General features: G+C 34.3%; 1 protein-coding gene across 7 annotated transcripts in view; it reads left to right on the top strand.

Annotated features, from left to right (window-relative positions):
- PAM (peptidylglycine alpha-amidating monooxygenase) overlaps window positions 1–14,591 on the top strand; it is a 147,444-nt gene that overhangs the window by 95,700 nt on the left and 37,153 nt on the right. For all 7 annotated transcript variants that reach the window (XM_074855930.1, XM_074855927.1, XM_074855929.1 and 4 more), the window contains exons 8-14: window positions 4,716–4,764; window positions 5,262–5,329; window positions 6,940–7,020; window positions 7,136–7,212; window positions 7,509–7,612; window positions 11,508–11,695; window positions 12,357–12,428. In XM_074855930.1, coding sequence (XP_074712031.1) covers window positions 4,716–4,764; window positions 5,262–5,329; window positions 6,940–7,020; window positions 7,136–7,212; window positions 7,509–7,612; window positions 11,508–11,695; window positions 12,357–12,428 — 639 coding nt within the window. The remainder of the gene's footprint in view (window positions 1–4,715; window positions 4,765–5,261; window positions 5,330–6,939; window positions 7,021–7,135; window positions 7,213–7,508; window positions 7,613–11,507; window positions 11,696–12,356; window positions 12,429–14,591) is intronic.

The following is a 14,591-nucleotide window of genomic DNA, read 5'->3' as shown; positions in this document are numbered from 1 at the left end:
AAATAAGATGGAAAACCAAAAATAAATTCTACCAAAAAAATGGGGATATAGGCAAAGAGCCATCTTAGAAAAATAGTAGTTGTTTTATTTGACTTTCTTCACTTTTATATTGCAAAATCAAAAGTTGTTTTGGCTTGGAATTAAAGTTGATAGTAGATTCAGTTATGTAACAAGTAAAAAGTTGTCAGAAATTTGTCTGTCTTTTTTATGTATTCATGAGTGTTTAGGGTTCAGATTCAAATAAAAGTAAATCTAGCCATCATTAGATCCATAAGGCACCCAGTCAACTTTCAGTTTGGGCTGTAGGGGTATGCAGTGCAGTTGTCACACTGTTCTTGATTTATTCTTCCATATTAAGTGCCATCAAAATCTGATTTTTAAAAATATGGGGGTTTTTTCCAATCTCTAGAAGTTCTTTTTTCCTACTCTCCCTATAAACAAAGACTACCATTGTTTGTAACCCACCATACTATTATCTTTGTCCTTTCCAGCACATGTGAGAACATAGACGTTATCCCCAAGGATCAAAGTAATTAAAAATTATCAATAATAATCTTTTAACTTGTTCTGTATGAAAGGTAATCACATTCTATCATTTTCTATATGTGTAACTGTTGCATTGTTTGAAGCAATTAATAATTTTGTCAGTATGGTTGGAGCTTACTTTTGGGGAATTCTTTGTTCAACTTTGGATCCTTCCTCATTCCCTTTCTTGTTCCCTCTCTTTTCTTGCACAAGACATGCATAATATTTGTGTTCTCAGCTCCTTCTCCTAACCCCCACTTCTTCATGGAGAATAGATTTATTTATTCCCACTATCATTCCCTACAAGAATTATGTTACCACATTACATAAAAAATCACAAATGTACCTGCTTTTGTGAGGGAGTTGTAGGGTTCTTAGTGTTGGATTTGTTTGGGGGGTTTTTTTGGTTGGGGGGAGTAATTAATTTTGGCCACAAAGCTGGTAGATATCTTAAAAATTTTCTTCATAAGTATGTGAATTAAAAGCTGTCATTTGAGTTCTAGTCTTATTTGAACACTGGGTTCAGTGTGCTTCTTTTTGATAACCAGAAGGCTTAATATTTGTGTCTTGAATAAAATAAATTCTACGTATTCCCAGGTAGTCATATCTATGATATATTATTTTATCCTTTCAGCGAGTCAGTCATCTGTGACCTTTACAAGGTATTCATTTTGTAAAAGATTATACTGAACCAGGTTCAACAATTGTTTGTCTCTTTTCTGTTTGGAAAATAAGTTGTGAAAATGGCATTGGGGAGTCTGTCTTGCATTTTGCTTTTCACAAGCTGAATAAAGGTAGAATTTCATTCTGCATGTTCCCAGACTTTAAAATAATTTTGCTGAATTGATTTCAGATGAGTGAACAGGTAAGCAAGAGCAAGCACCTTGACTCTCATAAAAAAAACCTAATTCAACTAGTGTTCTTTTATGTATCAAATATTAGGTGTCAATATTGAATTCTACATACTGAATTTGTCTCTTTCTTTACCAAGACTTCAGGTTCATTTTTGTGCTGCGTGTCTTTGTCTTTTTAAATATAACTTGCACAAAGTTACTTCACAGTGGGCATTAGCTTTGGAATTGCCTTGCTCAGAGGTTGTGCTCCAACTTTGAGGTTACTTCTTGTCTTTAACAATGCAAAGCCAATTCTGAGACCATATGTGGAGATTCTGGTACAAATCTAAGGGCTGTCTTGGGCTGACGGGTTTGGAGCTTGATAAAAAGCACCACTGTGTTACAGTGAAAGCTTTAAAGTATTCTAGTAGCCATCTGTGAGTGCTACACTGTTCCTATTAAGTATTAGAAATAGAGCAATGAAGAAGCTGAATAAATAGTTTGAACAGTGTGCTCTACAATTTATAATCCAGATACCCAGAGTGCAAAGAAAATAGGTTTTGAAGAGTGTTTATTTTTCTAATTCTGCATAAAAAAACACAGGACTAAGTATCTAGGAAACCCTGGAAGTCTCAAGTTCTATGGCAGATTATTATACATGTAACTAAACAGATCAGGATTGTAGATCTGAATAGACTGGCAGGAAGCCTGTCAGACTTGCATTGGAAGTTTTATCAAAATCAGCCTACAGAAGGAGAGCATTTCTGTTGAGGATAATTTGGCTTCTCAGTTATGAGAGTTTCAAATGAAACACTGTTTCTAGTATTTGAGATATTTCTCTTAGCAAGCATGATTAAGGGGAGTAGCACAGCAATTCCTTTTAACTAATACAAACATTTAGAGGCAGTTAAACCTGGAATTACCATTACAAATTTATCAGGTACAATTTTTAAAACTTATGTGTTTAAAGTCTGAAGCCAGTGTTAGGCTCTAACATACAGCATTGATTTGATTTGACATATGTAAATAAAAACAGGGAATATTTAATCTGACAGTGTTATATTTGCATATCACACAAAAGGCAGTCCTAAGCACAGCTTCCAGTTTCATTTGGCTTGGAAACTCTGCATGGACTTTCCAACTCAAACATTGCATGGCTTTCATTTGAACCTGTTTCTGAGGTACATAAAATGCATTTTCTGGTCTTTGCCGTGTGGCAAATAGTAACTTCTTTGTCCCAGAGCAGTATATTTTTGCTGAGTAGCTGAAACAAAGAAATCAAAGTAGATAAAGCTGGACTGACAGACTGGAAAGGAGACTTTAAGAATTTTGTTTGGTTTGTGCATTGTTTAAGGATATTTTTGTTCAGGTCACGCAGCTAAGCTTGAAAAGACTTTGAACCGGGAATGGGCATGGCCTCACTGCAGTCAGTGTTCTTGGGTGGAGGGTTCTGCAGCTTTGCATGTTCCAAGGAGGTGAGCTGTAGGGAAGAAGAAGCAAGGAAAAAGTTTTTCCAGCATACCTCTATAGTTGCTAGAAAAATGTTTAGCTCAGTCATGGCTAAATATAACCACAGACAAAATTATAATGAGCTGTAGGAATTACTTAAAAGTCTAGACCAATATTTTACTCTTGACACAGCACTGCAGATCACATTCTTGTGCCAGAAGTTGATTTGTGTTTCTCCTGATACTGTTTAATATGATCGTCTTGTATAGTAGCACAACTTTCCCACTGTCTTCAGTTCATTTTGAAATTGCTCAATTTAGGTGAAAATACTGAATGAACATTTTTTTTCAATACTCTGAAAATGAAATAGTGTGAAAACACTTTAATATTGGCAAACTGTAGTACATTGGAGTTGTTTCCCTCCTCCTGCAGTGCTATTTTTGAAAGAGACACTATGATGTAATAAGGGTTAGATTTTTTCGAACATGACTCGTGTTTAGCATATGACAGGTTTGGTTTTATTGTTTTGGGATAGTTTTTCAGCAGTGTTCAAAAGACAGGATAATGATGTTTTCGACTGCAAATTGCAAAACTGAGAGACACAGAACTACAAATTACTTTTTAAATTTTAAATTTTATTACTTTAAGTATACAGTGAAGACTTTCCTTTTTTGTTGTTAGTTGTAAAGGTACAACTGTGATTTAGCGATTCAGATTTTTAGATACAGAAGCAGTTGTTGGGACACACAGAGCTGGAGAAACTAAGAATTCTCAGATGCCATGATGATAAGCATTATGAGAACCTAGTGAATTTGGGTTAGCAACTTTTTCACTTGCATAACATATGTACTAATTTTGTAAGAGTATTGACTGTCTATTTTGTGAACATACTGAAAAAGTTCTAGTATCAATGGTGGTAAAAATCAAACTTAATAATGAAATGTGGTGTGACTAAAACATCTAATGTTTGAAAAACTAAACTGATACTTACAAATCTGTAAAGTCTCCCTGTTTTGTCCCACTCTAGTCATTATCCTTTCTTCTGTTCAAATGTGCTGCTTTTTTCAGTTTGGAATCTAGCTACCAATGGGAGGAAAATCTCTCCCAAGTTACCACTTGTCAGCAGATCCATAGCTACTCTTGTCTTTCTTAATTGAAGCATATACTGTTAGAGGGTATTTTTTCAGCATTTTCTGTTTACTGACTGTGGAGTTATATGCATCTTCTAAGTACAACTATTTTTGGTATAAACATAAGGAAAGGAAACTTTCTTGAAAAAGAATGAAGATTTAACTCCCAGATGAACAGTTAAAATTGAGTAACTATCAAGGTAATAATATCTTTAAATTAAAATGTCAAACTTATTAAATAACACTGATACGGTACATTAACAAATGTATTAACTATTTTTAATGTCATTCTAGAATATCCAGTGTTAAACAGAACCAATGTTCGTATTTCAAGAGTTCACCTGTTGACTTTATTACCAGGATTTCTGGCTGCTTCATTGTTAATGGCTAAAATCATTGCTTTTCCACAAATCTTTCATTTTTCTAACTTCTGTCAAAATACAAATTTGTTCGAAGCAAACCAACTTTTTCTGCTATTGTAAAAATGACACTGTTTCATCTCCCAGATGCTAGTTCGTAAAGATCTGCAATCTCTAGTGCCAAAAAAGCAGTTTTTCGTCCACCAGAGTTTTGCTCTATATTAGAATTTTGCTACAGATACACCGTGATACTCTGCTTTGTGCAAATTTGAGTAATGTTTCCACAGTATAAAAGTTTTACTGCAGACAGTACGTCTAAAATTTATTTTGTCTTTATACAGCAGAAGAATGTTATTAATGTGGAATAGTTATGCATGGGTTCACTTGCTGATGATTAAACTGTTTTGTGATTTTTACAGATAAACACAAGGACTGCTCTGGTGTAACTTTACATCTGACACATCAAAAGTAAGTATCTTTAAAAATATCTATTATGATTTTTTAAATCAGAACAGAAGGCATGGAAACCCCTCCTTTAGATTCCTTTGAAAACATGTGAAATTAAAATAATACATGCTTCACAACATTAAGGATTTTGAAGCTATCTGTCATCTGTGGGCAAAAATTTTTGTTTCTGTTAAGAAACTTGATGAAATGGTGCTATCAGTACTGAGTTAATCCAGCACTTCATATTTGGAAATCTGGAACAAGAACAGCAATTATATAGATGATCATTTTGTCCTATTTCACATTCTTTGTAGAAGATGCTTTAAAAATTGTAGGTCAGTATGAAAAAGAAGGAGGGAAAGAGAAGTGCTGTATAACAGCTTCTTTCTCCGTAGACCAGTTTCAGATGTAATCCAACATTTAGAAGTTAGTGGAGTTAGATGGTATTACAGATCATGTCACTTGCAGTCGGGTTTTACAAAGGACTGGTTTAGCAAAGCTTGGGTTTTGAATTGCAGGCAGCCTTTGATTGCTGGAATGTATCTTATGATGTCCGTGAACACTGTAATACCACCAGGTGAGAAAGGTGAGTTGTAATTCTAAAAAGTGATTATATAATTTCAACACCTGATTTCTTTTTTTACTGTTTATTGTGGAAGAAAATTTAGCAGAGACTTGCTGAACTGTAGATGGACAAATTAATTGCTTAATTAAACAATGAAAAAAATAGTTATTTTAAAATTGTATATTTCCCAATGACTATATCAGCAAGGGCAATCAGTGTTGTAGAACAAAATGTTGTACAAAACAATAATGTTCTGTGCAATACTGAAGCTTCTAGGATTCTTAAGAATATTTCTTTTATTTTTTTGTCTTAATATTTTACCAAAAAAGCCCTACCTGTTTTTTTTTCCTCCCTTCCCCCCGCAAAAAAAACATTTTTTTTTTTTGACTTTTCTTTATCTGCATTTGTCATTGATGCTAATTGGGATTCACTAAGAGTTCAGTTTTAATAAATGAATTTCTACCACTAAGGAGTTGATCTTTAAAAACTTTTTCCTGTGTTCCTACTTGGCTAAAAGGTCAAAATGCTGAAAAAAACACTGTAAAACAAAATTACCAAACAGTTTCTATTCAGAATCCCACTCAGTGGATTTTACCTGAAACTCAGCTTGGATACTCCCGATATAATTTCTTCAAGCTGGCATGGAATGTTCTGTTTTAAGGAAGTTGAACACTGACTTTACATTTTCCTGTGCTATACTGGAATTTTAAATTAGCCAAGAACACGATTTGTCCCATTTATAGTCAGCTGCCTCAGTAGGATGAGGTGGTCAAATGCTCAGCTGACTCCAACTGTTCAGTGAATTCAGCAACTTGAAATCTTTTTTAATTTGAATTGAAACAACGTATTTTGCTTTTCAATAGGAAAACATATTAAACGAATCCCCTCCCCCAAAATATTTGATCAATGCAGAAATTTACTTTTTCAGCTGGAGGGGTGAGGGAAAGGGGAATAAAAACAGTTCTGTTCCTGTTGATAACTGCCTTATCATCTTCAATCTTAATTTGCAGTTCTTAAGTAAAGCATGAAATTTGTTATAACAGGAAAAATGCAGCCAGTCCCCATATACCTCTCAGAGAGGCATCTGTAGGCTCTTCCTTAGCTACTGTTACTGCACCTAACTCAAGTACTAGCCTACAGATGTTGTCTGTACAGCCGAAGTCTGCATCTAACCCTGCATCTTTAAGACTAGGCCTAGAACTATAAGATCTTAAAATCAAACCTTCATTATAAATTGCATGTTTAGAATTATATCAGTTTATTTTCATTTTCTCCTGAGTAGACTGTTTACCATAGTCCCTCAATGTAGTCTGTAAGCAAATCTATTACTTTACTTCATTAAATAGCAGTAGTGTATGCTGGAAAAAATACTACTGAGTTTTAGCCCCATTTTATATATACATCATCACAGAAAGTAATTTTCAAGTGACTTGTGCTATACTTAATAGTTTTTCTTTACAGATGTCTTGAGATAGACACTGCAGAAATATAAGATGTTGTCCAGTATCTTTTGAAATTCTCTTGTACAGTGTACCTTTTGTAAATCACACTGAATTAATGAAGCACAGTAGAGTAACTTTTCTGTTTGATAATGTGTTTTTTCTTTGTTTATTGCCATCATATTTTAACAGTGGTTGATGCAGACATTGCCTGCCACTACAAAAGGTTTCCAATGCACCTTTTTGCCTACAGAGTTCATACACACAGACTAGGTAAGAGTTTTATTGCAATGTAGGAATATCAAATACTTAACAGAAAAATGCTGACACCACACCTTAACTTTCTAGAAGTATGTCTCATGTTCACATACGTATTGGTATGTTATAGGTAAAGTAGTGAGTGGATACAGAGTGAGAAACGGTCAATGGACATTGATTGGTAGACAGAGTCCACAACTACCACAGGTTGGTTGTTTTTTTAATTCTAACTGTAAATTCTAATTATCTTTATTTAAAACTGAGAAGCTGAATTTGTAGTCATGTACCCACAGATTTGCATCACGGTATTTCCACTGGTACGTGTTGTTGTGCCACTGGAAGTGAATACTGCCAGGCATTATCGTGATTACATTGCGATTCAAAAACCATTCTGAAATTACTTTTCAGGTGTGTAGGACTGTCATTCTTGTACGTGTGTGTGTGTGTGTGTTGACATAAATGAGACTTTTTCACTGGTTATGATGATTCATCCTGTCTTTCAGGCGTTCTATCCAGTAGAACATCCTGTAGATGTTAGCTATGATGATGTCCTAGCAGCTAGATGTGTGTTCAGTGGTGAAGGCAGAACTACAGAGACACATATAGGGTAATTTTTCTCTATTTGCTTCTTTCTCTAACCATTTTTTCACAAGGTATTGGTTATCTGTAGAAATGTATTTCTTTCATGTCTTGTTCCAAGATAATTCCAACAAACTGTCAAATTCTGCCAGAATGGTTTGTTTTGCAGTCTGCTGTCTAGTCTGCTAAAGATTTAGCTCTAAACAATATTCATTGCCTTTACTTATGTGAATAATCACTTTGCTGAAGTGTTTAGAACACTTCTCAGGTGAAGCTACACTGCCAAACACCTTACTCAGATGTTGGGCTGTTCTGCACTTAGAGAAGGATTCAGAGTATCGATTCTAAAAAATGTATTTTTTAAGTTGAAACTATTGACTGTTTAAAACAAAATAATAAAGCTTCACAATTTCTCTTCAGAAAGAAAATTTATGGAAGCTTATAAAATTCTTGTAAGTTTTGACCCATCGTAAAATCTAACCTTAAAAATTCAGAATAATATACCAGTTACCTTTTTTGCAATATAAAAATATACAGGCTTCTCTGAAAAACAGTAAAACATAAATGACTAATAACGATAAATAGGAGAATCTGAACTGTGTTTGTCAGTGGTGCTGTTTAGCTGAAGGTGATAGACAGAACTTTATAAGACCAAGTTGACAAATACAGCTGTAAAAATAGATTCAATATTAATATTCTCTTACCTGGCTCTAGTTCTTTTAACGTAATTTACTGTATATGTAGAGATATGAAGATTACCGGCAGAAATCTCCCCATTCTGGAAGTATGTGCTGCAGCACCCCGAAGGACAAGTTTTTTAGTGCACTGAGTACCCTAAGATTGCATCTCAGTAGGGGGTTAACGATCCAACACAAATTTGTCACTTTTCAGTGGTTAGTTAAAATGCTGATGAATAGCAGGTGAATCAAAATGCATTGTTTGAGGTTTTTACAAAGGCTGTAACACTAACAAAAATAATTCAAAATCTTAATTTAACTTTAGACCTTTTTTTGCAAGTTCTAAAAGTTTCTGTCATGTTTCTGTAGCATTCCCCAAAGTAGTTCCTGTTTGCTGAATAATCCTTGAAGTTTAAAAAACAGTCCTAGGAAAATTTATGGTCTTTTCTTTCAGTGTACTAATATGCTTTCAAAGGGGAAGTAATAGGAACAGAAATTAAAGAAAGAGGCACACATTTACGTTTTTATTACATAATTTCTACATATGAATTTTGAGAAAAAACATAAGCATTTTAAGCAAATATTTAAACATTACACAAAACCTGATGCATAATGTAGAAGTATATATGGTTGGAAAATAATTATCACCATAATATGAAATGAATGGATGAAAAGGAATGCATTCACAACAATGCTGGGTGTATGGAAAGATATACAGCTAAAATAAATTAAATGAAAGTTGTTTAAATCTTAGAAAGTGTTGCCCTGATGTTGCAGTTGTCTTGCTCCCATTCAGAGTGACTTATCAGTCCAAAAGAAATACCAAAAGAACCTTTGAGTTCCCAATATAAACAATAAAAAATGGGAAATGCAAACAGAAAGGGAAAATAATCCATACCTGAAATACCTGTGAAATAATCCATACCTGAAAAGGATCAGATCAAGTCTGCATGTTCACTTTCCCTGTAATTTTCTGGCTGTTTTTGTTTTTTCTTAAACTAGCTGAAAAAAAAGACCTGATTTTGCTTGTGCAATTGACTGCATACAAGTTCAGGGTAATTACACAAGCACAGACTTAATGCCTCTGGTGTAAAAAGGCGAGACAGGAGTCATCTCTTCAAAAGTTTCATAAATCATCCATTTCAATTATCTGGATTTCTCCTCAAGCTCAAACTTTTGCAAATTAAAGGGTTGAATTATCCTTTCTCAAATAAGAAGGACATCAACTATTACTAATTTATAAAGCAAGATTTCTCCTCATTCTTGCTAAAGACCAGTAAGTACTCCAGTAAGAATTGGAGCCCATTCAGTGTGAAGATCATATCTTTGTAAAGGAAAGATCCGTTGGCTGCGGTGGCTGCTTGTTTTTCCAGTTGCAATGTAATGTATTGTTTAAAACTCTTAACAGACAGAAAATAGCGCAGCCAGTATCTTTCACTTTCAAAATATGTTTAACAGGTATTGTACCATTCAAGAGAAGGTTCATGTGCCTGTAGCAAAACATTCCCCCTCAGTATTTAAGATTCTTTAACATCATTGTCTTGCTTTTCAATGCTAAATCCTCTGTTTCATTGTGCTTCACTGTATATTGTTAAGATACGAAGAACTGGGTACAGTTCTAAATATCCGAGGCAGTGGTGATAATAGGAATTTTTTAAAATTTTATTTCTTTTTAACTTGCACATCAGCATTTCTACTCATTAAACCTGTTCACAAAACAGGGTTTCTCAGGAGTTCAAAATCTAATGGAAGGATTCTGGGTTTTCTGTGAATTTACTAAAACTGTCGTTGACAGAGTTGTTTTGGGTTTTTTTAACTGTAAATATTTAAAATTATCAACTTTGAAATGTTTAGACACAGTAATGTGTCAGATGAACCAGAGTTTGTGTGGGTTCCACATCCCCTTATCAACTGATTTTTAAAGAGGAGGCAATTATGGTGACAGATACTGGTAGTCCAGCAGCAAAGTTAATACTTTCTAAAAGCTTCAGCAGAGCTTGCCAAGTCAGAGTTTGATTTTTGTGGTGTCCAAGGGACGCTAAATTGCAAAGCATGGGAAAATACCAATTCCCCTTTTGAAGCAGTCTCTTCTCCCATGTTCCCCGTCTCCCCTCCGTCTGGTGTCATTATTGTTGCTATGGTGAATAAATGAATGCTACAGGATGCTGCTGGAAAAGTCAATGCTGACATCTTTTGCAAGCAACTAATAGGCCACCCCCATATCTTTTAATGAGTGTGGGCTCACTGGATAATTGTGAAAGCTAATTAAAAAATCTTAGTCTAAACCCCTTTATTTTGTGAACCTTTATCAGTCCTATCTTATTCCATTGTCAACATTGTAGCTATAAATAAAAGATACCAACCTATATGGCAGAGGAAAAAAATAAACAGATCACAGCTGCGTAGAGGCCCTATATTGTCTGCTTCAGAAAGTAATACTTTTCAGAAAAAATTCTTTCTTGTGCCAGCTGTTTTTTCTATTGAAGACAGGATTATGTAGCAGTACAGAAGAGCCTCTTCTGTTTCAAGTACATGCACAATATTTATCAAAGAACTGAATTTTGGTAGTGTTTAATCATTCCTCTTGCACTCAAGTTTTCCTTAGAGAAGCTTGTGATCAATTTATTCTCAAGATGGCAGCGCCATCTTCCCTTCAGGAGATATTTACAGTGTCTTAATATATAATGAAATTAAGTTTTGCTGCACTAGAAGCAGTGTGATTGGCCAATAAATGGATGAACTTGAACATGAGGATAAAAATCTGTCATAAAAGATAGCTGCTGAAATGAAACATAGACGTTATTTACCATGATTTTAAATTAGGTTTGCCCCTAAATTAAATTGATAGAGAAGTACATAAATGGTGATGTAATGAATGATACAGTTCTGTTGTATTTAATCAGAACATGTGCATATTTGATGACAGCTGGGGATTATGAGGAGTATACTGGGGAAAAAAGAAGGAAGAACAGTTTAAATAGTTTGCAATTTCCTGTAGAATCTAAACCAAATTCTTAGGAATTTCTGAGATACCTGGGGATGTTGTGCAGACTGGTCTTCTTTAGTATAAACTGAAAGAAACTTTTGATATTTGCTGCAATGAAGCTATTAAATGTTTTAGTGTGGGACTTGTAAACATTTCATTGCAAATTTTTAATATTCTGTTAAACAAGTTAGATTAATAGAATAACAGCTGTATTCAGCTCATTTTTTTCCTAACTGCTGCATCTTTTCTGTGTTGTATAGGGGAACAGCCAGTGATGAAATGTGTAACTTTTACATTATGTACTATATGGAAGCCAAGCATGCTGTCTCATATATGACCTGCACACAGAATGCAAACCCTGAGATATTCAGAAATATACCGCAGGAGGCAAATATTCCTATTCCAGTCAAGTCTGATATGCTGAAGATGACACATGGACATCATGAAGGTAAAAAAATTTTAATCCATTTTATTCAAGACTTTTTATGCTCACTGATGTGTTTGTCTGAGTTGCTTTGATATGCTAAATTTTCGTTAAAAGAAAATGCAATTCTGAATAAAATTCAAATCACTAATTATAGATCATCATGAGATTCTGCTTTTGTTTTTGGTGGAAATGTATGCCATAGTCTTTTGTCTGTTTCTTCCTATTGTCGTCTTTCAATTTCCAACATATTTTTATAGCTACATGAGCTGTGTACCCAAAAGATTGACCTCTTTTCTATGCCAAATGTTAGTACTTTACATTAACAGGTTCTTAATATTTGCTTTATCTTCGATCTGTTTCCTACAGAGTCGAATCATAACATTTCTGTAGTTTTCTGGATCCCACTGCCTTGTGGAAGGCAATCAAATGTTTATATTGAACACTGGTAGGCATGTAAGCTGCAACAGCAGTATTATCCAGAAGTAATGACTGGTATGTCTGTGTAGCAAAGTACAAATCTTACTTTTTATTTCCAGTTGTTTTACTGCAGCACCGTTCCGTACGACTACTATAGATAAAAATACCAAATACTCATTTCAGAAGGCCTTTTTTTCCCCAGTAGGAAGACACTCAATGCCATTCACAGGCAGAGGTTAACATATATCCTAAATCCATTTTTCAGAAACCAAGGATACTGGTAAAAGTTCTTTGCTGCAGCAGGACAAAAAAGAAAAGGACAAGATTTTGGATCAGGGTATGTACTTGTTTACTTCTATGTCAAATAAGGGACTCACTAATGTAAAATATTGATAAATTGTATCCTGATTGTTAGCAAGTTATGAAGTCTTTAATCTGTTTATTTTTAATTGATGCAATTTGAAATGTTTTGTACTGCTAATGGGATTGAATGCTATATAAGAAGTAACAAAAAAAATCAGTCTACCACTGATCTCTAGCCTTGTAGGTAAAATTTGTTAGTGCATTTTAATCTCATTAGATTTTCCTGTTCTTAATTTGCTAAAGAGGACTGTAATTTATCTGTAAGTGCAATCCTAAAGAATGGACGCAAAGAAGTAGTCCTATAGTATGTAACTATTCTATATGTAACTATCTGCTATTAGCTCTTTGCCTGTTTCTTGGTTTTTATTGCTATGTATGTATTAGGGAATAATATGTTCTTATGTTTCAATATTGGTTGTATATGCAGTGGGTTAAGTGCAACTAATGTTTAATACTGAATTATTTTTCACTACATTTGTGCATATGTGCATATACACGTAACAACTTATGCACAGATGTGTGCACTACTTAGTTGCAGGAAAAAATCCATGACTGTTATAAAGCTTCTAGAAATATGCTGAATGTTATTTATGTTTCAGAGGTATATTAAAATAAGACTGTACTTTCACGTTCTTGTGGATCATATGCTATTAGATCCATTGGTTTAGTATCAAGATTTTTATTGACACTAAGTGGAAGACCTCATCAGCTATAGTTTTTTGAACAATGTTGAGGCTCAAGGACTACATAAATTAAAGGCAAACTTCCTTTTGCCTTTAATGAGAGCAAAGATTAGTCCAGTATTTAGAGTTTTTGATAACATCTCCCAAAGGGGCTAGATTTTCTATATACTCTGCCATTTTACAGAGTTAACTCAAATAATTAAATTACTGTTACATAAAAACTAACTTTTACAGTGTAAGAGTCTTGACTGAAAGTACCTTAAACTACTAGAGACAATATTTACAACTCCATACCTGAAACATATCTTAGTCAATTCAAGGTGGATTTTTTTAGAAAGATACAATTCTAATTTTTTTTTAAATCCTATTCCAGAGCAGAATGAGCAAGCTGCTTACAAATTTATATCAGGATTTATGCTGACAAGCTGCTTCACCCTTGTGTTACTAATAAGTGCATTAGCATTTGGTTGAGGATCTTGTGATGTGTGTGCTTTATTATATTCATTAATATTCGAAATACAGTGTTGAAACAAGGTCCTGTTTTTAGAATCTTCTTAATTTGTCTTCAAAATGTATTTCAAAGCCACATTTCTGCAACGCAGACTCATTTTCTGAAACTACTATTTAGTATATATCCTCATCTAACATGTTTCTTTGGAAACACACTGCATTGTTTTGTCCATTTCAAATTAATTGGGATCATGATGTGAAATATCAAAACACAGTAGTTGCCGTAAGAGAATTTTGTTTCATGTTCTTAGTTTAAGATAAATTTTCCCATCATTTACAGAAGCCTGGCTTCAATTTTACGTTGATACAACTCTAACTTTAGTTGAATTATGTGTATGTAAGCAAAAAAAAACAAAAGGAAAAATCAGATCAGGTTTGGTTTTATTTTTGTCTCCAAAGAGGGAGAGTTGGGTGACTGTTTTAGAAAGTGGTTTCTGGTCCTACAAGCACTTGAGCACCTGATAAGATACCCTGGGAAGACCAGGAGCTGAAAGTGGTCCGCTGAAATGTCATACAAAAATTACATACAAACTGGGAGTCTGCTTTTGTGGGGCTAAGCAGTTTTATGTAATTGCATTGCAGATTTGTCCATCTCCTCAAGTAAATTCAATGAGTTAGCCAATATCAACCAAGTCTGAACAAGGTTTTAACAACAGGAAAATTCTACAGTTTGGAAGGAGGGGGCAGTTGACCCCTAAGATGCACAGAAGCAAATACGTATTTCACTGAGTTAAAGGTTATAACAAATTTTTCTCTTAATGGTCTGGCATGACATACTCTATATGAAAAGCTTATCTACAAAGCACAGATCCACCAAAATGTGGTACCATCACACAACACAGATGATCAGGCCCAGTCAGCATGGTTTTATGAAGGGCAGGTCCTGTTTGACAAACCTGATCTCCTTCTATGACAGGGCGAACTGCTTATTGGATGAGGGAAAG

The sequence above is a fragment of the Strix uralensis genome, chromosome Z (assembly GCF_047716275.1).
Source record: "Strix uralensis isolate ZFMK-TIS-50842 chromosome Z, bStrUra1, whole genome shotgun sequence".
In the NCBI taxonomy this organism is placed as follows: domain Eukaryota; kingdom Metazoa; phylum Chordata; class Aves; order Strigiformes; family Strigidae; genus Strix; species Strix uralensis.
This window is presented reverse-complemented; position numbering and strand designations above follow the sequence as displayed.